General features: G+C 34.4%; 2 protein-coding genes across 2 annotated transcripts; one reads left to right on the forward strand and one right to left on the reverse strand.

The window, feature by feature from the left end:
- Window positions 1–522: 522 nt before the first annotated feature.
- LOC135266261 (uncharacterized) lies at window positions 523–1800 on the reverse strand. Its single transcript, XM_064356584.1, has one exon. It carries the CDS (start codon window positions 1798–1800, stop codon window positions 523–525), a length of 1278 nt encoding a protein of 425 aa, XP_064212654.1.
- Window positions 1801–5785: 3985 nt separating this feature from the next.
- LOC135266262 (uncharacterized protein K02A2.6-like) lies at window positions 5786–7018 on the forward strand. Its single transcript, XM_064356585.1, has one exon. It carries the CDS (start codon window positions 5786–5788, stop codon window positions 7016–7018), a length of 1233 nt encoding a protein of 410 aa, XP_064212655.1.
- Window positions 7019–24160: the final 17142 nt, after the last annotated feature.

Here is a 24160-nt window from a genome sequence, read left to right on the forward strand (position 1 = left end):
AATCGATGACCGCGCGTTGTTCATTTAGCCAGTCTGCTCCCAAAATGGTTGGCTTGATTAAATTTTTAACGACAAGCGCCACGACGGGGTAGAGATGTTCGTCGATTTTGATTTCCAGGTAACACTGAATAACAACCTGGCAACTTCGCTGGCCGATGGCTCCACGAAGATGGATTGAGGTAACCGGTAATGTGGGCGGTTTGTTTCCGGTCTCGATCAACTTGGACCAAACTTCTTCGGAAATACAGCTGACTTCACTTCCGGTGTCCAAAAGCGCGGTGACTGATTGTTGTTGAGAGATTTGGATCTTAATCTCCGGCACGACCCTTTGTATGTTGTTGTTACCTGCGGCAGCGGATTTAATTATAGAAAAAACATTTAACTTAACCTGGGATGCTCGCGGTCGAGCATCGTTTTCCCCTTCTGTTGACTGTGACGAAGTTGAACGTTTACGTTTCTCTCCCGTCCTCAATTGTTGGTTCCTGCTGTCGCTTTGTGGGCCGTGCTGCTGGCCGGAGTACTTTAGGCCCCGTCCTGTACTCCGCCCCCGTTTCCCGAATTCTTGGAGTTTCGTGATGTTTCACCCTGCGCTCTCGAACTTGTGTTGTTGCGGTTGTCGTTGGGGTTGTTTTTGCGCCAGTGATTGTTGCTGTTGTTTCCGTTGTTATTGTGCCAACGGTTGTTGCTGGTGCTGGGTTGGTTGTTGCGCCATTGTTGTTCGTCACTTGAGCGTTTTGGGAAACCATTTCCACGATTTGCAGGAGCCGCAGGACGAGTTACTTCGTGGCGGTCAATGTTTGGCCGCGGGCGCTTTGGCTCGTTACGCCGCTGGTGGTCTGTTGCGCGGGGTCGTTCCCTGGGAGCGATGTTGGTTTTCTCTCCCGGATTTTGTCCCGGAATTTCTTGAGCTGCCAGGAATTCGGCGGCATCCGTGGTGGTACAGATTTTCTCTAATACCCACAACGACTGTATTCTTTCGGGGAAGTGACGCAGTAATTCATCCAGCAACACTTCCTCCGATAAAGGTGTTGTTAACATGTTCGCCATGTCGACGTAATAAGCAAAATGCGACAGCATCGTGCCCCTGGTTTCGTCATAGCGGCCTGTAGCGATTTGAAATCTGATGTCCCGTTGACGCTTGGCCGACCAGTAGGTCCGGAGAAAGTCCCGTCGAAAGTCCTCGTAACCACGCCACTTCTTCTGGAATATTCCCGTCCAATGTTTGGCATTGCCTTTCAAGCAATCCATGGCGACTCCCAAAAGACGCTGCGAGTCGAGCCCGAAAAAACGTCCATATTCTTCAATGGCTCGTAAGAATTTCACCGGATTTTGCCTTTTCAGGCCTTCGAAAGATGGTCGTTCAGGAGCTGGAAGTGGGCGATCCAGCAAGCTCCGGAGTACTCCGGAAATTGCGGCCACATTGTCTGTTGTGATTGGCATAGGTGGTGAGGCCATCACTGCTCCCGAAGTCGCTGATGTGGTCGAACTTCCCGGCTCTTGCACAAGAGGGCTCGCAAGAGGGGCTGGTTCCGGAGCTACCGGAATTTCCGGGTCGGGTTCTGGCGAAGTCGTCCCGTCGCTAGGTAGTGGAGTGACTTGCCAACCATCGACATCAGCGGCGGCGCTGGTACTTGGACGTACCTGAAGGATGGCTTGCGGTCTTTGAACCGCTGTCGACGTCGATGGCGCCGCGAAGTTTGGCACATTCCTTGGTTGTTGGGAGTTTAACCAACGAACGAACCACGTCGGCATTTCTTGCGGTGGGGCTCCGGCGTTTCCGGTGTTCCTGTTGTTTTCCATGTCGACAACCTTCAATCTCGGGTATCGAACGATCAAATAAATTGGAGTCCTAGAAATTTTAATAACACAGCAGTATCTTATTTACGGCAATTTTCCCCTCGGAAATGACACTTTATGACTTTGAATCCTGGTCACGGCACCAATAAAAATGTAGTGAGACTGTGATTGATGATGGTTGATCGATGTTTAAATGATTTACAACTTATTTTAATTGATTTATTTAATTAATCTTGAATTTTACTTTTGTTTTCTTTTTTCGAAATGGTTTGGCTCGTCTAGTTAATTGATACGCTACATGATCATTTCACTTACCTACGTTGTGTTGTTTTGATGTACGAAGTCACTCTTATAATGATATCGTAATTTGATCTTAATTCTTATCAGAAAGGGTTCCGGATTTATCCGTAACGCAAGTCCGGATTCAAAGTAGTGTCAAAACGCATGGGAGAAGAAATTTAAACCACAAGTTTCCTCCAAAGTTATTTATTACAAGAATAATGAATATTCCGTTGGATGGATTACAATAATCAATGGTTATGAAAGTTTGATCAAATTTGGCCAATTGTTATTTGTTTTTGTATAGTAATGTCGTCAAAACATTATCTCAGAGTCGTAACCACAATTCGTTTGAAATTCCAAGTAAATAGTTTCGAAGTTGCTGAGTGATACGAAAAAGTTTTATTGATATGATATGACGTTAATATTTAACATGAATTAATTTAATTCGATAATGTCCAAATAAATTAACCTACGTTTCAGATGATATTGTTCGAACTCATAGGATCTAGGCAATTGACAACGCGTTTCTAAATTACTTGTACCAAAGGCGGATTATAACATGCTCGCGGAATCTTTGATACGTGCATCGCATTGAATTTTGCGCCCTAGTGCCGAAATTCCGTCTCCGGTAAAAGTCAGGTGATCAACACCTAGAATGAATTTCGAATAAAACCCGGACATACAAGCTTTTACAAATCAATCTGAATAAATGTAGAAGTAATTTCTCTCTAAAGTTTTCCGTCCACGAGCTTTGACAAAGACTTGTGCAGAACTTTGCCATGTCGCGATATCAGTTTATTACAGATAATCACGGATGATTATGTCTGCTCGATCGTCCGTAGTAGCCTGCAAGTACGTGGAAGTACTTGCCGTTGGGACGGGAATTACAACGTCCATTCTAAGTACAACGGGCGGAAACTACGACCTGCCACCGCGTCTTAGACCTTGTTAAAGTTGGGGAAGAGCGTCCCCGGGGACTACGACTCTTCCCATGAAGATGGCCAACTCACGAGCCTGTAATTTCTGATCTGGACGCAAAAGAGAAACACTCTTTTGCTTTATCGCCTAACGCGTTGCGGAAGAGAAATCGTTCTACTCTAAACCTATCCTTAACTAGCAACAAATCCTTCTATTTCGTAATATTTTGGTGTATGCAACCTTAAATTATCTGTGTACAACAGTTTGAATAGCACCGTGGGTTTTGGATTTAGACTTTTGTTGTAGTTGAATATTTGTTTGATGCCGTTTCACTCAAATTTGTCGTAACAGATTTAGAAGTTAGAAGCAAAGAATATAAAGAACTTTTAATATTGTAATTTAAAGGTGGGATGGTTGAATTGAAAAATATGAAATTGTTTGTTGCGAGTTATTTTAAGTTGAAAATGATTTATTTAAAATTTATATAGCTGACGTAAGACGAAGCACAAGAATTTAAATAATTACTGGTCTTTTCGGCATTTCCGATGCTTAATAACTTGGTGGTTACGAGAGAATTTATGAAATGAATGATAATGATCACTATTTCGAAATGACTTAAATGATTTAATATTATAATATTAAATGAATAAAAAATTAATTAATCCTTTTGAGGGCCTACCTAGAAATTTTAATCCTCCTAACGCAGGGGGTTAGCTGCTTCCCAGGTGTTGTAGTTCGCAGCACTACCTAATCGAACGAACACTAAACTTGTCTCGTTTTTAACTTACTCACTAATCACTAACGCTATCACTTAATTCAAGAATTTAAATTAATTTAATTTAAAATTACGCTTAAATGCACTTAGTACAATTTAGACGCACTAAAAGGTAAACGAAGATGTTTTTTAAATTTATAAAAATTTAAAAGGGCAACACGACAATCGACTACCTCGAAAGACCGTCAAAAATCGAATCCCTCCTAAAGTCAAGGGCTCATCTTGCGTAAGCTACACTAACTCGCTTACCCCACTACCCTTGTTAAGTAGTTTCCACATATGCGAAATTTTGCAAATTTGACTCTTATGATGTCTTGGCATTTGATCAAACCTTGTTTAACTTTCTAAATATTATTATTAATTAACAGCTGGGGTGTTTTCCGATTAACAATTTCATTATAATTAAACATTAAATTTGGTAATCGTCGATCTGAACTGAATACAATACAAGAACGCTATGGAATTTCCCCAAATATCCTGAAAGAGAAATTAAACTCCAAAATTGGTTGTTGTCAGGTCTGAAGTTGTTTTTGGGAACACAATGAAATGAATTTTGTGTAACAACAAATTTTGTTTGTTTAAATAACACAGAAAATATAAGGGAGAACCCCGTGAGGAAACTGTAATTTTGGTCGTACTACCCCTTGTTAGATGTCGCCCCCAGTACTACACCGGTACTATTTTAACATTTCCGCGTTTTTCTCCAATTTCCTTAGGGATTTTCCTGTCTACTTTCCTCTTAGGATTATGTTAGTAACGGGCAGCAATCGTGTCATGCAAATTTTTTGCTTACAATAATTTAATTAAATAGAATGATTTATACATCCGAATTTCGACGGCTGCGCCTTAAATATTAGGGTTAAATTTTACATCAAAATGTTCAGAAAAATTTCGCGTGTTTTTCTAAACTACTGGTTTCGTGATCTGATGTTGATTTAACAAAGAAAACGTTAATTTCGCTGCAATTTCTTATAAGGAATGCACATGTGTGCTTGTAATTTGATATTCTTTTAAAAAGCTCTGTTCTGTAACGAATTTGTCAACACCCCCTATTCAAGCGGCACTTGCCCAACGTCGTTTTGGCTATACTAATCTAGTTAACAGACATGAATTTCAATCGACCAATTCGTTCTTGAAGTTTTGCAACAATTTGTTAACAATTACGCCGAATAAAATAAATTATTCAATTTTATTTGATGACTGGAGTACACTGCATAAAGACTCAACTTTTTGGTACGAAACGTTACGGGAATTTTTGAATAAGATGAAATTTTGATTCTTTCTCGAGTTGTTTACTGATCATCAACGTGCCTTAAATTGGCTCATAAATTCCTTTCTTTTTGAAACGTGACTAGTTAATTTCTAAACAAAATTTTGGATTTAATTTTAGGTTTATCAATAAATTTTGGCTATTTTAAACGAAAGTAAATTAATTATGCTTTTGTGAGAAAATCATTGGATTAGCTGGGCGACTGTGGTGCAGAGCCAGGCCGTCGCCAACCCCCATATCTTTGCATATCCACTTGTTAAAACACATGGCCTTTCGACCACCCAATTTGGCGATTTATAACGTTTTTAACAGTTCTTGGAAAGTTTCGTGGGAACGATAATTTTCTAAACATTTTAATGCTAACAAAGGAATAAATAAGTTAAATTAAAATTTGTTGCAACTTTTGAATTGAAGTTGAATTAATATTGTCAAAGAACTAAACGTTTAAACTGACTCCGAATATTTTGCGCTGGTTAATAAAATAAAATTTTAAATACCGCGATCATCACAATACCGACCATAAACCGTTAACAGTAATTTTGGCCACCAAAGAGCTCAACAAACTATCCAACAGGCTACAAAGATTTCGCATGCGGTTATTGAAATTTAACTATACTATAGAATACGTTCCAGGTAAAACGTTTTTCGTTCCCGATGCATTATCCAGAGCACCAATCCAAGGCAGAATTCGACACCAAGACCCACTTCTAGAAGACATTCAAAATCTCTACATCAATTTCGTGATGCGTGAGGTCGTTACAGAAATTTGTTCAACGGAAGAAATCAAGTCTTACCAAAACAAGGACCCAACGTACAGCAAACTCAAAGAATACGTCAAAAATGGTTGGCCACAGAAACACAAAAGCGACCCGTTAGTCAGTAAATTCTTCTCTCATCAACAAGACTTAAGCATCGCTCATGACATTGTTTGCTACAAAGACCGAGTCGTCATTCCTGGTCCTCTTCAGAAGAAGTGCCTCTATGTGCTCCATGACGGACACTTCGGTATTAATAAATGTTTGGACCGGGCCAAAGCTACTGTGTGGTGGCCAGGTATCACAAGAGAGCTTAAAGAAGTCGTCGGGAAATGTGAAATTTGCATCAAACTACGCAGACCAACGGTAGATCCCATGTTACCATCCGAAGTTCCATCTAGACCGTGGCAAACAATTGGTGCCGACCTCGCAGAATATCATGAGTCAACTTACTTAGTGGTACAGGACTATTATTCCAAGTATCCTGAAATCAGAAAACTTCGCACCACCAAAGCCAAAGTTGTTATCGAGACCTTCAAAGAAATGTTTGCTAGACATGGTATACCCGAAGTTGTCCGCTCCGACAATGGCAAACAATTTGATTGTCACGAATACAGAACTTTCAGCAGAAAATATGGATTTAAGTTAATTACCAGTAGTCCCCATTACCAACAGTCAAATGGACAAGCCGAAAGTGCTGTGAAGCTGCTCAAAACGATATTGAGGAAAAATGAAGATCCATATCTTGCACTTCTTACCTACCGCAATACACCTACTAAATGTGGATTGTCACCTGCCCAACTGCTCTTTGGCAGAAACCTTCGAGACAGACTGCCAAGGTTACCTTCAGGGTTAAAACCTGCAACTATCGACCATGACACTGTCAGACAAACGTTAATCAACAATCAAGCAGAACAGAAGTCCAACTACGACAAACGACACCGAGTAACAAAAGAAGAGAAAAATCTAAAAGAAGGTGATCGCGTATGGATCATAAATATGCAAAAGGAGGGAGAAGTACAACGCAGATGTGAAGAACCAAGGTCATATTTGATCGAGACTGACGGCGGTTGCGTCAGACGAAATCGAAGACATCTTCAGCCCTTACCAGACAGAAATAATGAACCCGAACATGACCCAGAACAACCAGACGAATCAGAGGAACCAAAGAAAAGACCAATCAGAAGACCCAAAAGATACCAAGATTATTATTGTTATTGAAATATGTATATTTTGATACCTCAGGTAGTTAGTTTCATATTTAGCTTAGTTTTGTATTTAAAAGGGGGGATGTTAGGTTGGCAACTCTCACGTGGGCGACACGGGAGTTGGAGGGGGTTTTTTTGGCAGAGTGAGTTAGTTAGGTTATGTCGCAGAAGGGGCCTGGACGCACCCTCAATGCTCCGGGATATTAGTCAATAAACAGTTATAAGGTTGAATGGTCTATTTACAACTAACCTAACAACCCCCCCCCTTAAAATCGGTCAATTTTTAAAGTGTCTCTAAATCAAATAAAACCGATTCTATCTTATAGATTTTGATGTGCTCTTTCCAATCTAAAAAAGCATTTTCTCCTAGCTCTTTTAGTTTGGCCGTAATCGGCGTTTGAAAATTGAAAAATTTTTTGCGAGATATCGCCTTGAGTCCTATGCCATTTTGTAGAGTTTTTTATTCCGGTTGTCCTCCATTTTTCCGTTTCTCGATAACTCTAATAGTTTCGCCGTAATTGGCGGTTGAAAATTGAAAAAAAGTGAAAATGGAAACATTTTTTTGCGTTTTTCTCGGAAACTGTAAGACTTAGAGCAACGAACAAAATAACATCTGATAGCGCTTAATTTTATCTATTTTTTCGACCAAACCCGGAGCCGCTCCGGGCAACGGTTCCGGCTACAGAAGCGATCAAAGTTTTTCACTAAAAAAATTCATAAAAAAAAAACTAAAAGTCGTAGAGCAATGCGGTTTGTTCGGTTGAATTCTACGGCTCATTTTACATAATATATCAATTTTTCACAACAATTAAAAATTTAAAAATTTTTGCCTAAATTTAGGGTAGCCATTTGTCATAGTGAAAAATTTTATTCATTAAAAAAATTCATAACTCGAAAACTAAAAGTCGTAGAGCAATGCGGTTTGTTCCATTGAATTCAGCGGCTCATTTTCTGTATTATACCAACTTTTCACGAGATTTAAAATTTTCAATTTTTTTGCTAAAATTTCCTGAGTAATAATACACTTAACTTCAAAGAGGTGAAAAAAAATTTTTTTTTAAACTCACTCCAGTAAATTTTTATGGACTTCTACATGTCTTAACAACCCACAAAAGTTGTTAAAAGTCCACAAAAAGTCCATATGTTCGATTTTTAGAAGTTTGATTTTTCAATTTTCGTCGCAGTTTTTGTCGATTTTGGGTACCCGGAATTTTTGTCAAGCAATAGCTCCGGAACTATCAGAGATAACCCTATGAAGTGTATTATCGTTGGAAAGCTCTTTAAATTATCTATCTTTTTCAAAAAAAATTATTGTTCTCCGACTAATAGTTTTCGAGCAAATTGGAGACAAATGCAAAAATTGGTAAAATTTTAAAAAATTCATAACTAAAAAACTATTGGGAATTTGGCAATTTTCTCGATGCCAATCGATTCCCCGGATCATTTTGCATAGGAATGGATCAAAATAGTTCCACTTTTTCGAATAGTTTAGCCAAAAATGAGAAAATAAAAAAAATTAAAAAAAAGTTAACACCCCCCCCTTAAAATCGGTCAATTTTTAAAGTGTCTCTAAATCAAATAAAACCGATTCTATCTTATAGATTTTGATGTGCTCTTTCGAATCTAAAAAATCATTTTCTCCTAGCTCTTTTAGTTTGGCCGTAATCGGCGTTTGAAAATTGAAAAATTTTTTGCGAGATATCGCCTTGAGTCCTATGCCATTTTGTAGAGTTTTTTATTCCGGTTGTCCTCCATTTTTCCGTTTCTCGATAACTCTAATAGTTTCGCCGTAATTGGCGGTTGAAAATTGAAAAAAAGTGAAAATGGAAACCTTTTTTTGCGTTTTTCTCGGAAACTGTAAGACTTAGAGCAACGAACAAAAAAACATCTGATAGCGCTTAATTTTATCTATTTTTTCGACCAAACCCGGAGCCGCTCCGGGCAACGGTTCCGGCTACAGAGGCGATCAAAGTTTTTCACTAAAAAAATTCATAAAAAAAAAACTAAAAGTCGTAGAGCAATGCGGTTTGTTCGGTTGAATTCTACGGCTCATTTTACATAATATATCAATTTTTCACAACAATTAAAAATTTAAAAATTTTTGCCTAAATTTAGGGTAGCCATTTGTCATAGTGAAAAATTTTATTCATTAAAAAAATTCATAACTCGAAAACTAAAAGTCGTAGAGCAATGCGGTTTGTTCCATTGAATTCAGCGGCTCATTTTCTGTATTATACCAACTTTTCACGAGATTTAAAATTTTCAATTTTTTTGCTAAAATTTCCTGAGTAATAATACACTTAACTTCAAAGAGGTGAAAAAAAATTTTTTTTTAAACTCACTCCAGTAAATTTTTATGGACTTCTACATGTCTTAACAACCCACAAAAGTTGTTAAAAGTCCACAAAAAGTCCATATGTTCGATTTTTAGAAGTTTGATTTTTCAATTTTCGTCGCAGTTTTTGTCGATTTTGGGTACCCGGAATTTTTGTCAAGCAATAGCTCCGGAACTATCAGAGATAACCCTATGAAGTGTATTATCGTTGGAAAGCTCTTTAAATTATCTATCTTTTTCAAAAAAAATTATTGTTCTCCGACTAATAGTTTTCGAGCAAATTGGAGACAAATGCAAAAATTGGTAAAATTTTAAAAAATTCATAACTAAAAAACTATTGGGAATTTGGCAATTTTCTCGATGCCAATCGATTCCCCGGATCATTTTGCATAGAAATGGATCAAAATAGTTCCACTTTTTCGAATAGTTTAGCCAAAAATGAGAAAATAAAAAAAATTAAAAAAAAGTTAACACCCCCCCCTTAAAATCGGTCAATTTTTAAAGTGTCTCTAAATCAAATAAAACCGATTCTATCTTATAGATTTTGATGTGCTCTTTCCAATCTAAAAAAGCATTTTCTCCTAGCTCTTTTAGTTTGGCCGTAATCGGCGTTTGAAAATTGAAAAATTTTTTGCGAGATATCGCCTTGAGTCCTATGCCATTTTGTAGAGTTTTTTATTCCGGTTGTCCTCCATTTTTCCGTTTCTCGATAACTCTAATAGTTTCGCCGTAATTGGCGGTTGAAAATTGAAAAAAAGTGAAAATGGAAACCTTTTTTTGCGTTTTTCTCGGAAACTGTAAGACTTAGAGCAACGAACAAAAAAACATCTGATAGCGCTTAATTTTACCTATTTTTTCGACCAAACCCGGAGCCGCTCCGGGCAACGGTTCCGGCTACAGAGGCGATCAAATTTTTTCACTAAAAAAATTCATAAAAAAAAAACTAAAAGTCGTAGAGCAATGCGGTTTGTTCGGTTGAATTCTACGGCTCATTTTACATAATATATCAATTTTTCACAACAATTAAAAATTTAAAAATTTTTGCCTAAATTTAGGGTAGCCATTTGTCATAGTGAAAAATTTTATTCATTAAAAAAATTCATAACTCGAAAACTAAAAGTCGTAGAGCAATGCGGTTTGTTCCATTGAATTCAGCGGCTCATTTTCTGTATTATACCAACTTTTCACGAGATTTAAAATTTTCAATTTTTTTGCTAAAATTTCCTGAGTAATAATACACTTAACTTCAAAGAGGTGAAAAAAAATTTTTTTTTAAACTCACTCCAGTAAATTTTTATGGACTTCTACATGTCTTAACAACCCACAAAAGTTGTTAAAAGTCCACAAAAAGTCCATATGTTCGATTTTTAGAAGTTTGATTTTTCAATTTTCGTCGCAGTTTTTGTCGATTTTGGGTACCCGGAATTTTTGTCAAGCAATAGCTCCGGAACTATCAGAGATAACCCTATGAAGTGTATTATCGTTGGAAAGCTCTTTAAATTATCTATCTTTTTCAAAAAAAATTATTGTTCTCCGACTAATAGTTTTCGAGCAAATTGGAGACAAATGCAAAAATTGGTAAAATTTTAAAAAATTCATAACTAAAAAACTATTGGGAATTTGGCAATTTTCTCGATGCCAATCGATTCCCCGGATCATTTTGCATAGAAATGGATCAAAATAGTTCCACTTTTTCGAATAGTTTAGCCAAAAATGAGAAAATAAAAAAAATTAAAAAAAAGTTAACACCCCCCCCCTTAAAATCGGTCAATTTTTAAAGTGTCTCTAAATCAAATAAAACCGATTCTATCTTATAGATTTTGATGTGCTCTTTCCAATCTAAAAAAGCATTTTCTCCTAGCTCTTTTAGTTTGGCCGTAATCGGCGTTTGAAAATTGAAAAATTTTTTGCGAGATATCGCCTTGAGTCCTATGCCATTTTGTAGAGTTTTTTATTCCGGTTGTCCTCCATTTTTCCGTTTCTCGATAACTCTAATAGTTTCGCCGTAATTGGCGGTTGAAAATTGAAAAAAAGTGAGAATGGAAACCTTTTTTTGCGTTTTTCTCGGAAACTGTAAGACTTAGAGCAACGAACAAAAAAACATCTGATAGCGCTTAATTTTATCTATTTTTTCGACCAAACCCGGAGCCGCTCCGGGCAACGGTTCCGGCTACAGAGGCGATCAAAGTTTTTCACTAAAAAAATTCATAAAAAAAAAACTAAAAGTCGTAGAGCAATGCGGTTTGTTCGGTTGAATTCTACGGCTCATTTTACATAATATATCAATTTTTCACAACAATTAAAAATTTAAAAATTTTTGCCTAAATTTAGGGTAGCCATTTGTCATAGTGAAAAATTTTATTCATTAAAAAAATTCATAACTCGAAAACTAAAAGTCGTAGAGCAATGCGGTTTGTTCCATTGAATTCAGCGGCTCATTTTCTGTATTATACCAACTTTTCACGAGATTTAAAATTTTCAATTTTTTTGCTAAAATTTCCTGAGTAATAATACACTTAACTTCAAAGAGGTGAAAAAAAATTTTTTTTTAAACTCACTCCAGTAAATTTTTATGGACTTCTACATGTCTTAACAACCCACAAAAGTTGTTAAAAGTCCACAAAAAGTCCATATGTTCGATTTTTAGAAGTTTGATTTTTCAATTTTCGTCGCAGTTTTTGTCGATTTTGGGTACCCGGAATTTTTGTCAAGCAATAGCTCCGGAACTATCAGAGATAACCCTATGAAGTGTATTATCGTTGGAAAGCTCTTTAAATTATCTATCTTTTTCAAAAAAAATTATTGTTCTCCGACTAATAGTTTTCGAGGAAATTGGAGACAAATGCAAAAATTGGTAAAATTTTAAAAAATTCATAACTAAAAAACTATTGGGAATTTGGCAATTTTCTCGATGCCAATCGATTCCCCGGATCATTTTGCATAGAAATGGATCAAAATAGTTCCACTTTTTCGAATAGTTTAGCCAAAAATGAGAAAATAAAAAAAATTAAAAAAAAGTTAACACCCCCCCCTTAAAATCGGTCAATTTTTAAAGTGTCTCTAAATCAAATAAAACCGATTCTATCTTATAGATTTTGATGTGCTCTTTCGAATCTAAAAAATCATTTTCTCCTAGCTCTTTTAGTTTGGCCGTAATCGGCGTTTGAAAATTGAAAAATTTTTTGCGAGATATCGCCTTGAGTCCTATGCCATTTTGTAGAGTTTTTTATTCCGGTTGTCCTCCATTTTTCCGTTTCTCGATAACTCTAATAGTTTCGCCGTAATTGGCGGTTGAAAATTGAAAAAAAGTGAAAATGGAAACCTTTTTTTGCGTTTTTCTCGGAAACTGTAAGACTTAGAGCAACGAACAAAAAAACATCTGATAGCGCTTAATTTTATCTATTTTTTCGACCAAACCCGGAGCCGCTCCGGGCAACGGTTCCGGCTACAGAGGCGATCAAAGTTTTTCACTAAAAAAATTCATAAAAAAAAAACTAAAAGTCGTAGAGCAATGCGGTTTGTTCGGTTGAATTCTACGGCTCATTTTACATAATATATCAATTTTTCACAACAATTAAAAATTTAAAAATTTTTGCCTAAATTTAGGGTAGCCATTTGTCATAGTGAAAAATTTTATTCATTAAAAAAATTCATAACTCGAAAACTAAAAGTCGTAGAGCAATGCGGTTTGTTCCATTGAATTCAGCGGCTCATTTTCTGTATTATACCAACTTTTCACGAGATTTAAAATTTTCAATTTTTTTGCTAAAATTTCCTGAGTAATAATACACTTAACTTCAAAGAGGTGAAAAAAAATTTTTTTTTAAACTCACTCCAGTAAATTTTTATGGACTTCTACATGTCTTAACAACCCACAAAAGTTGTTAAAAGTCCACAAAAAGTCCATATGTTCGATTTTTAGAAGTTTGATTTTTCAATTTTCGTCGCAGTTTTTGTCGATTTTGGGTACCCGGAATTTTTGTCAAGCAATAGCTCCGGAACTATCAGAGATAACCCTATGAAGTGTATTATCGTTGGAAAGCTCTTTAAATTATCTATCTTTTTCAAAAAAAATTATTGTTCTCCGACTAATAGTTTTCGAGCAAATTGGAGACAAATGCAAAAATTGGTAAAATTTTAAAAAATTCATAACTAAAAAACTATTGGGAATTTGGCAATTTTCTCGATGCCAATCGATTCCCCGGATCATTTTGCATAGGAATGGATCAAAATAGTTCCACTTTTTCGAATAGTTTAGCCAAAAATGAGAAAATAAAAAAAATTAAAAAAAAGTTAACACCCCCCCCTTAAAATCGGTCAATTTTTAAAGTGTCTCTAAATCAAATAAAACCGATTCTATCTTATAGATTTTGATGTGCTCTTTCGAATCTAAAAAATCATTTTCTCCTAGCTCTTTTAGTTTGGCCGTAATCGGCGTTTGAAAATTAAAAAATTTTTTGCGAGATATCGCCTTGAGTCCTATGCCATTTTGTAGAGTTTTTTATTCCGGTTGTCCTCCATTTTTCCGTTTCTCGATAACTCTAATAGTTTCGCCGTAATTGGCGGTTGAAAATTGAAAAAAAGTGAAAATGGAAACCTTTTTTTGCGTTTTTCTCGGAAACTGTAAGACTTAGAGCAACGAACAAAAAAACATCTGATAGCGCTTAATTTTATCTATTTTTTCGACCAAACCCGGAGCCGCTCCGGGCAACGGTTCCGGCTACAGAGGCGATCAAAGTTTTTCACTAAAAAAATTCATAAAAAAAAAACTAAAAGTCGTAGAGCAATGCGGTTTGTTCGGTTGAATTCTACGGCTCATTTTACATAATATATCAATTTTTCACAACAATTAAAAATTTAAAAATTTTTGCCTAAATTTAGGGTAGCCATTTGTCATAGTGAAAAATTTTATTCATTAAAAAAATTCATAACTCGAAAACTAAAAGTCGTAGAGCAATGCGGTTTGTTCCATTGAATTCAGCGGCTCATTTTCTGTATTATACCAACTTTTCACGAGATTTAAAATTTTCAATTTTTTTGCTAAAATTTCCTGAGTAATAATACACTTAACTTCAAAGAGGTGAAAAAAAATTTTTTTTTAAACTCACTCCAGTAAATTTTTATGGACTTCTACATGTCTTAACAACCCACAAAAGTTGTTAAAAGTCCACAAAAAGTCCATATGTTCGATTTTTAGAAGTTTGATTTTTCAATTTTCGTCGCAGTTTTTGTCGATTTTGGGTACCCGGAATTTTTGTCAAGCAATAGCTCCGGAACTATCAGAGATAACCCTATGAAGTGTATTATCGTTGGAAAGCTCTTTAAATTATCTATCTTTTTCAAAAAAAATTATTGTTCTCCGACTAATAGTTTTCGAGCAAATTGGAGACAAATGCAAAAATTGGTAAAATTTTAAAAAATTCATAACTAAAAAACTATTGGGAATTTGGCAATTTTCTCGATGCCAATCGATTCCCCGGATCATTTTGCATAGGAATGGATCAAAATAGTTCCACTTTTTCGAATAGTTTAGCCAAAAATGAGAAAATAAAAAAAATTAAAAAAAAGTTAACACCCCCCCCTTAAAATCGGTCAATTTTTAAAGTGTCTCTAAATCAAATAAAACCGATTCTATCTTATAGATTTTGATGTGCTCTTTCGAATCTAAAAAATCATTTTCTCCTAGCTCTTTTAGTTTGGCCGTAATCGGCGTTTGAAAATTAAAAAATTTTTTGCGAGATATCGCCTTGAGTCCTATGCCATTTTGTAGAGTTTTTTATTCCGGTTGTCCTCCATTTTTCCGTTTCTCGATAACTCTAATAGTTTCGCCGTAATTGGCGGTTGAAAATTGAAAAAAAGTGAAAATGGAAACCTTTTTTTGCGTTTTTCTCGGAAACTGTAAGACTTAGAGCAACGAACAAAAAAACATCTGATAGCGCTTAATTTTATCTATTTTTTCGACCAAACCCGGAGCCGCTCCGGGCAACGGTTCCGGCTACAGAGGCGATCAAAGTTTTTCACTAAAAAAATTCATAAAAAAAAAACTAAAAGTCGTAGAGCAATGCGGTTTGTTCGGTTGAATTCTACGGCTCATTTTACATAATATATCAATTTTTCACAACAATTAAAAATTTAAAAATTTTTGCCTAAATTTAGGGTAGCCATTTGTCATAGTGAAAAATTTTATTCATTAAAAAAATTCATAACTCGAAAACTAAAAGTCGTAGAGCAATGCGGTTTGTTCCATTGAATTCAGCGGCTCATTTTCTGTATTATACCAACTTTTCACGAGATTTAAAATTTTCAATTTTTTTGCTAAAATTTCCTGAGTAATAAATAATACACTTAACTTCAAAGAGGTGAAAAAAATTTTTTTTTTAAACTCACTCCAGTAAATTTTTATGGACTTCTACATGTCTTAACAACCCACAAAAGTTGTTAAAAGTCCACAAAAAGTCCATATGTTCGATTTTTAGAAGTTTGATTTTTCAATTTTCGTCGCAGTTTTTGTCGATTTTGGGTACCCGGAATTTTTGTCAAGCAATAGCTCCGGAACTATCAGAGATAACCCTATGAAGTGTATTATCGTTGGAAAGCTCTTTAAATTATCTATCTTTTTCAAAAAAAATTATTGTTCTCCGACTAATAGTTTTCGAGCAAATTGGAGACAAATGCAAAAATTGGTAAAATTTTAAAAAATTCATAACTAAAAAACTATTGGGAATTTGGCAATTTTCTCGATGCCAATCGATTCCCCGGATCATTTTGCATAGGAATGGATCAAAATAGTTCCACTTTTTCGAATAGTTTAGCCAAAAATAAAAAAATAAAAAAAATTAAAAAAAAGTTAACACCCCCCCCCTTAAAATCGGTCAATTTTTAAAGTGTCTCTAAATCAAATAAAACCGATTCTATCTTATAGATTTTGATGTGCTCTTTCCAATCTAAAAAAGCATTTTCTCCTAGCTCTTTTAGTTTGGCCGTAATCGGCGTTTGAAAATTGAAAAATTTTTTGCGAGATATCGCCTTGAGTCCTATGCCATTTTGTAGAGTTTTTTATTCCGGTTGTCCTCCATTTTTCCGTTTCTCGATAACTCTAATAGTTTCGCCGTAATTGGCGGTTGAAAATTGAAAAAAAGTGAAAATGGAAACCTTTTTTTGCGTTTTTCTCGGAAACTGTAAGACTTAGAGCAACGAACAAAAAAACATCTGATAGCGCTTAATTTTATCTATTTTTTCGACCAAACCCGGAGCCGCTCCGGGCAACGGTTCCGGCTACAGAGGCGATCAAAGTTTTTCACTAAAAAAATTCATAAAAAAAAAAACTAAAAGTCGTAGAGCAATGCGGTTTGTTCGGTTGAATTCTACGGCTCATTTTACATAATATATCAATTTTTCACAACAATTAAAAATTTAAAAATTTTTGCCTAAATTTAGGGTAGCCATTTGTCATAGTGAAAAATTTTATTCATTAAAAAAATTCATAACTCGAAAACTAAAAGTCGTAGAGCAATGCGGTTTGTTCCATTGAATTCAGCGGCTCATTTTCTGTATTGTACCAACTTTTCACGAGATTTAAAATTTTCAATTTTTTTGCTAAAATTTCCTGAGTAATAATACACTTAACTTCAAAGAGGTGAAAAAAAATTTTTTTTTAAACTCACTCCAGTAAATTTTTATGGACTTCTACATGTCTTAACAACCCACAAAAGTTGTTAAAAGTCCACAAAAAGTCCATATGTTCGATTTTTAGAAGTTTGATTTTTCAATTTTCGTCGCAGTTTTTGTCGATTTTGGGTACCCGGAATTTTTGTCAAGCAATAGCTCCGGAACTATCAGAGATAACCCTATGAAGTGTATTATCGTTGGAAAGCTCTTTAAATTATCTATCTTTTTCAAAAAAATTTATTGTTCTCCGACTAATAGTTTTCGAGCAAATTGGAGACAAATGCAAAAATTGGTAAAATTTTAAAAAATTCATAACTAAAAAACTATTGGGAATTTGGCAATTTTCTCGATGCCAATCGATTCCCCGGATCATTTTGCATAGGAATGGATCAAAATAGTTCCACTTTTTCGAATAGTTTAGCCAAAAATAAAAAAATAAAAAAAATTAAAAAAAAGTTAACACCCCCCCCCCTTAAAATCGGTCAATTTTTAAAGTGTCTCTAAATCAAATAAAACCGATTCTATCTTATAGATTTTGATGTGCTCTTTCGAATCTAAAAAATCATTTTCTCCTAGCTCTTTTAGTTTGGCCGTAATCGGCGTTTGAAAATTGAAAAATTTTTTGCGAGATATCGCCTTGAGTCCTATGCCATTTTGTAGAGTTTTTTATTCCGGTTGTCCTCCATTTTTCCGTTTCTCGATAACTCTAATAGTTTCGCCGTAATTGGCGGTTGAAAATTGAAAAAAAGTGAAAATGGAAACCTTTTTTTGCGTTTTTCTCGGAAACTGTAAGACTTAGAGCAACGAACAAAAAAACATCTGATAGCGCTTAATTTTATCTATTTTTTCGACCAAACCCGGAGCCGCTCCGGGCAACGGTTCCGGCTACAGAGGCGATCAAAGTTTTTCACTAAAAAAATTCATAAAAAAAAACTAAAAGTCGTAGAGCAATGCGGTTTGTTCGGTTGAATTCTACGGCTCATTTTACATAATATATCAATTTTTCACAACAATTAAAAATTTTAAAATTTTTGCCTAAATTTAGGGTAGCCATTTGTCATAGTGAAAAATTTTATTCATTAAAAAAATTCATAACTCGAAAACTAAAAGTCGTAGAGCAATGCGGTTTGTTCCATTGAATTCAGCGGCTCATTTTCTGTATTATACCAACTTTTCACGAGATTTAAAATTTTCAATTTTTTTGCTAAAATTTCCTGAGTAATAATACACTTAACTTCAAAGAGGTGAAAAAAAATTTTTTTTTAAACTCACTCCAGTAAATTTTTATGGACTTCTACATGTCTTAACAACCCACAAAAGTTGTTAAAAGTCCACAAAAAGTCCATATGTTCGATTTTTAGAAGTTTGATTTTTCAATTTTCGTCGCAGTTTTTGTCGATTTTGGGTACCCGGAATTTTTGTCAAGCAATAGCTCCGGAACTATCAGAGATAACCCTATGAAGTGTATTATCGTTGGAAAGCTCTTTAAATTATCTATCTTTTTCAAAAAAAATTATTGTTCTCCGACTAATAGTTTTCGAGCAAATTGGAGACAAATGCAAAAATTGGTAAAATTTTAAAAAATTCATAACTAAAAAACTATTGGGAATTTGGCAATTTTCTCGATGCCAATCGATTCCCCGGATCATTTTGCATAGGAATGGATCAAAATAGTTCCACTTTTTCGAATAGTTTAGCCAAAAATGAGAAAATAAAAAAAATTAAAAAAAAGTTAACACCCCCCCCTTAAAATCGGTCAATTTTTAAAGTGTCTCTAAATCAAATAAAACCGATTCTATCTTATAGATTTTGATGTGCTCTTTTGAATCTAAAAAATCATTTTCTCCTAGCTCTTTTAGTTTAGCCGTAATCGGCGTTTGAAAATTGAAAATTTTTTTGCGAGATATCGCCTTGAGTCCTATGCCATTTTGTAGAGTTTTTTATTCCGGTTGTCCTCCATTTTTCCGTTTCTCGATAACTCTAATAGTTTCGCCGTAATTGGCGGTTGAAAATTGAAAAAAAGTGAAAATGGAAACTTTTTTTTGCGTTTTTCTCGGAAACTGTAAGACTTAGAGCAACGAACAAAAAAACATCTGATAGCGCTTAATTTTATCTATTTTTTCGACCAAACCCGGAGCCGCTCCGGGCAACGGTTCCGGCTACAGAGGCGATCAAAGTTTTTCACTAAAAAAATTCATAAAAAAAAACTAAAAGTCGTAGAGCAATGCGGTTTGTTCGGTTGAATTCTACGGCTCATTTTACATAATATATCAATTTTTCACAACAATTAAAAATTTAAAAATTTTTGCCTAAATTTAGTCTACTCACGAGTGAGTGAATCTGGGGAAAATTGGAAAAAACAATGAAACTAACTATAGCAACACAGGTCACTACGAAAACTGATACACAGAACTATGCTGATGTTACAAGCGGATATTTACTTAACTTTTCACGAGATTTAAAATTTTCAATTTTTTTGCTAATTTTCCTGAGTAATAAATACACTTAACTTCAAAGAGGTGAAAAAAAATTTTTTTTTTAAACTCACTCCAGTAAATTTTTATGGACTTCTACATGTCTTAACAACCCACAAAAGTTGTTAAAAGTCCACAAAAAGTCCATATGTTCGATTTTTAGAAGTTTGATTTTTCAATTTTCGTCGCAGTTTTTGTCGATTTTGGGTACCCGGAATTTTTGTCAAGCAATAGCTCCGGAACTATCAGAGATAACCCTATGAAGTGTATTATCGTTGGAAAGCTCTTTAAATTATCTATCTTTTTCAAAAAAAATTATTGTTCTCCGACTAATAGTTTTCGAGCAAATTGGAGACAAATGCAAAAATTGGTAAAATTTTAAAAAATTCATAACTAAAAAACTATTGGGAATTTGGCAATTTTCTCGATGCCAATCGATTCCCCGGATCATTTTGCATAGGAATGGATCAAAATAGTTCCACTTTTTCGAATAGTTTAGCCAAAAATGAGAAAATAAAAAAAATTAAAAAAAAGTTAACACCCCCCCCTTAAAATCGGTCAATTTTTAAAGTGTCTCTAAATCAAATAAAACCGATTCTATCTTATAGATTTTGATGTGCTCTTTCGAATCTAAAAAATCATTTTCTCCTAGCTCTTTTAGTTTGGCCGTAATCGGCGTTTGAAAATTGAAAAATTTTTTGCGAGATATCGCCTTGAGTCCTATGCCATTTTGTAGAGTTTTTTATTCCGGTTGTCCTCCATTTTTCCGTTTCTCGATAACTCTAATAGTTTCGCCGTAATTGGCGGTTGAAAATTGAAAAAAAGTGAAAATGGAAACCTTTTTTTGCGTTTTTCTCGGAAACTGTAAGACTTAGAGCAACGAACAAAAAAACATCTGATAGCGCTTAATTTTATCTATTTTTTCGACCAAACCCGGAGCCGCTCCGGGCAACGGTTCCGGCTACAGAGGCGATCAAAGTTTTTCACTAAAAAAATTCATAAAAAAAAAACTAAAAGTCGTAGAGCAATGCGGTTTGTTCGGTTGAATTCTACGGCTCATTTTACATAATATATCAATTTTTCACAACAATTAAAAATTTAAAAATTTTTGCCTAAATTTAGGGTAGCCATTTGTCATAGTGAAAAATTTTATTCATTAAAAAAATTCATAACTCGAAAACTAAAAGTCGTAGAGCAATGCGGTTTGTTCCATTGAATTCAGCGGCTCATTTTCTGTATTATACCAACTTTTCACGAGATTTAAAATTTTCAATTTTTTTGCTAAAATTTCCTGAGTAATAATACACTTAACTTCAAAGAGGTGAAAAAAAATTTTTTTTTAAACTCACTCCAGTAAATTTTTATGGACTTCTACATGTCTTAACAACCCACAAAAGTTGTTAAAAGTCCACAAAAAGTCCATATGTTCGATTTTTAGAAGTTTGATTTTTCAATTTTCGTCGCAGTTTTTGTCGATTTTGGGTACCCGGAATTTTTGTCAAGCAATAGCTCCGGAACTATCAGAGATAACCCTATGAAGTGTATTATCGTTGGAAAGCTCTTTAAATTATCTATCTTTTTCAAAAAAAAATATTGTTCTCCGACTAATAGTTTTCGAGCAAATTGGAGACAAATGCAAAAATTGGTAAAATTTTAAAAAATTCATAACTAAAAAACTATTGGGAATTTGGCAATTTTCTCGATGCCAATCGATTCCCCGGATCATTTTGCATAGGAATGGATCAAAATAGTTCCACTTTTTCGAATAGTTTAGCCAAAAATGAGAAAATAAAAAAAATTAAAAAAAAGTTAACACCCCCCCCTTAAAATCGGTCAATTTTTAAAGTGTCTCTAAATCAAATAAAACCGATTCTATCTTATAGATTTTGATGTGCTCTTTCGAATCTAAAAAATCATTTTCTCCTAGCTCTTTTAGTTTGGCCGTAATCGGCGTTTGAAAATTGAAAAATTTTTTGCGAGATATCGCCTTGAGTCCTATGCCATTTTGTAGAGTTTTTTATTCCGGTTGTCCTCCATTTTTCCGTTTCTCGATAACTCTAATAGTTTCGCCGTAATTGGCGGTTGAAAATTGAAAAAAAGTGAAAATGGAAACCTTTTTTTGCGTTTTTCTCGGAAACTGTAAGACTTAGAGCAACGAACAAAAAAACATCTGATAGCGCTTAATTTTATCTATTTTTTCGACCAAACCCGGAGCCGCTCCGGGCAACGGTTCCGGCTACAGAGGCGATCAAAGTTTTTCACTAAAAAAATTCATAAAAAAAAAACTAAAAGTCGTAGAGCAATGCGGTTTGTTCGGTTGAATTCTACGGCTCATTTTACATAATATATCAATTTTTCACAACAATTAAAAATTTAAAAATTTTTGCCTAAATTTAGGGTAGCCATTTGTCATAGTGAAAAATTTTATTCATTAAAAAAATTCATAACTCGAAAACTAAAAGTCGTAGAGCAATGCGGTTTGTTCCATTGAATTCAGCGGCTCATTTTCTGTATTATACCAACTTTTCACGAGATTTAAAATTTTCAATTTTTTTGCTAAAATTTCCTGAGTAATAATACACTTAACTTCAAAGAGGTGAAAAAAAATTTTTTTTTAAACTCACTCCAGTAAATTTTTATGGACTTCTACATGTCTTAACAACCCACAAAAGTTGTTAAAAGTCCACAAAAAGTCCATATGTTCGATTTTTAGAAGTTTGATTTTTCAATTTTCGTCGCAGTTTTTGTCGATTTTGGGTACCCGGAATTTTTGTCAAGCAATAGCTCCGGAACTATCAGAGATAACCCTATGAAGTGTATTATCGTTGGAAAGCTCTTTAAATTATCTATCTTTTTCAAAAAAAAATTATTGTTCTCCGACTAATAGTTTTCGAGCAAATTGGAGACAAATGCAAAAATTGGTAAAATTTTAAAAAATTCATAACTAAAAAACTATTGGGAATTTGGCAATTTTCTCGATGCCAATCGATTCCCCGGATCATTTTGCATAGGAATGGATCAAAATAGTTCCACTTTTTCGAATAGTTTAGCCAAAAATGAGAAAATAAAAAAAATTAAAAAAAAGTTAACACCCCCCCCTTAAAATCGGTCAATTTTTAAAGTGTCTCTAAATCAAATAAAACCGATTCTATCTTATAGATTTTGATGTGCTCTTTCGAATCTAAAAAATCATTTTCTCCTAGCTCTTTTAGTTTGGCCGTAATCGGCGTTTGAAAATTGAAAAATTTTTTGCGAGATATCGCCTTGAGTCCTATGCCATTTTGTAGAGTTTTTTATTCCGGTTGTCCTCCATTTTTCCGTTTCTCGATAACTCTAATAGTTTCGCCGTAATTGGCGGTTGAAAATTGAAAAAAAGTGAAAATGGAAACCTTTTTTTGCGTTTTTCTCGGAAACTGTAAGACTTAGAGCAACGAACAAAAAAACATCTGATAGCGCTTAATTTTATCTATTTTTTCGACCAAACCCGGAGCCGCTCCGGGCAACGGTTCCGGCTACAGAGGCGATCAAATTTTTTCACTAAAAAAATTCATAAAAAAAAACTAAAAGTCGTAGAGCAATGCGGTTTGTTCGGTTGAATTCTACGGCTCATTTTACATAATATATCAATTTTTCACAACAATTAAAAATTTAAAAATTTTTGCCTAAATTTAGGGTAGCCATTTGTCATAGTGAAAAATTTTATTCATTAAAAAAATTCATAACTCGAAAACTAAAAGTCGTAGAGCAATGCGGTTTGTTCCATTGAATTCAGCGGCTCATTTTCTGTATTATACCAACTTTTCACGAGATTTAAAATTTTCAATTTTTTTGCTAAAATTTCCTGAGTAATAATACACTTAACTTCAAAGAGGTGAAAAAAAATTTTTTTTTAAACTCACTCCAGTAAATTTTTATGGACTTCTACATGTCTTAACAACCCACAAAAGTTGTTAAAAGTCCACAAAAAGTCCATATGTTCGATTTTTAGAAGTTTGATTTTTCAATTTTCGTCGCAGTTTTTGTCGATTTTGGGTACCCGGAATTTTTGTCAAGCAATAGCTCCGGAACTATCAGAGATAACCCTATGAAGTGTATTATCGTTGGAAAGCTCTTTAAATTATCTATCTTTTTCAAAAAAAATTATTGTTCTCCGACTAATAGTTTTCGAGCAAATTGGAGACAAATGCAAAAATTGGTAAAATTTTAAAAAATTCATAACTAAAAAACTATTGGGAATTTGGCAATTTTCTCGATGCCAATCGATTCCCCGGATCATTTTGCATAGGAATGGATCAAAATAGTTCCACTTTTTCGAATAGTTTAGCCAAAAATGAGAAAATAAAAAAAATTAAAAAAAAGTTAACACCCCCCCCTTAAAATCGGTCAATTTTTAAAGTGTCTCTAAATCAAATAAAACCGATTCTATCTTATAGATTTTGATGTGCTCTTTCGAATCTAAAAAATCATTTTCTCCTAGCTCTTTTAGTTTGGCCGTAATCGGCGTTTGAAAATTGAAAAATTTTTTGCGAGATATCGCCTTGAGTCCTATGCCATTTTGTAGAGTTTTTTATTCCGGTTGTCCTCCATTTTTCCGTTTCTCGATAACTCTAATAGTTTCGCCGTAATTGGCGGTTGAAAATTGAAAAAAAGTGAAAATGGAAACTTTTTTTGCGTTTTT

The sequence above is a fragment of the Tribolium castaneum genome, chromosome 5 (genome assembly GCF_031307605.1).
Source record: "Tribolium castaneum strain GA2 chromosome 5, icTriCast1.1, whole genome shotgun sequence".
NCBI lineage: Eukaryota > Metazoa > Arthropoda > Insecta > Coleoptera > Tenebrionidae > Tribolium > Tribolium castaneum.

What these genes read in the sequence shown, in the direction of transcription:
- LOC135266261 (XM_064356584.1), bottom strand. Translation starts at nt 1,800, where the DNA reads ATGGAAAACAACAGGAACACCGGAAACGCCGGAGCCCCACCGCAAGAA.
- LOC135266262 (XM_064356585.1), top strand. Translation starts at nt 5,786, where the DNA reads ATGCGTGAGGTCGTTACAGAAATTTGTTCAACGGAAGAAATCAAGTCT.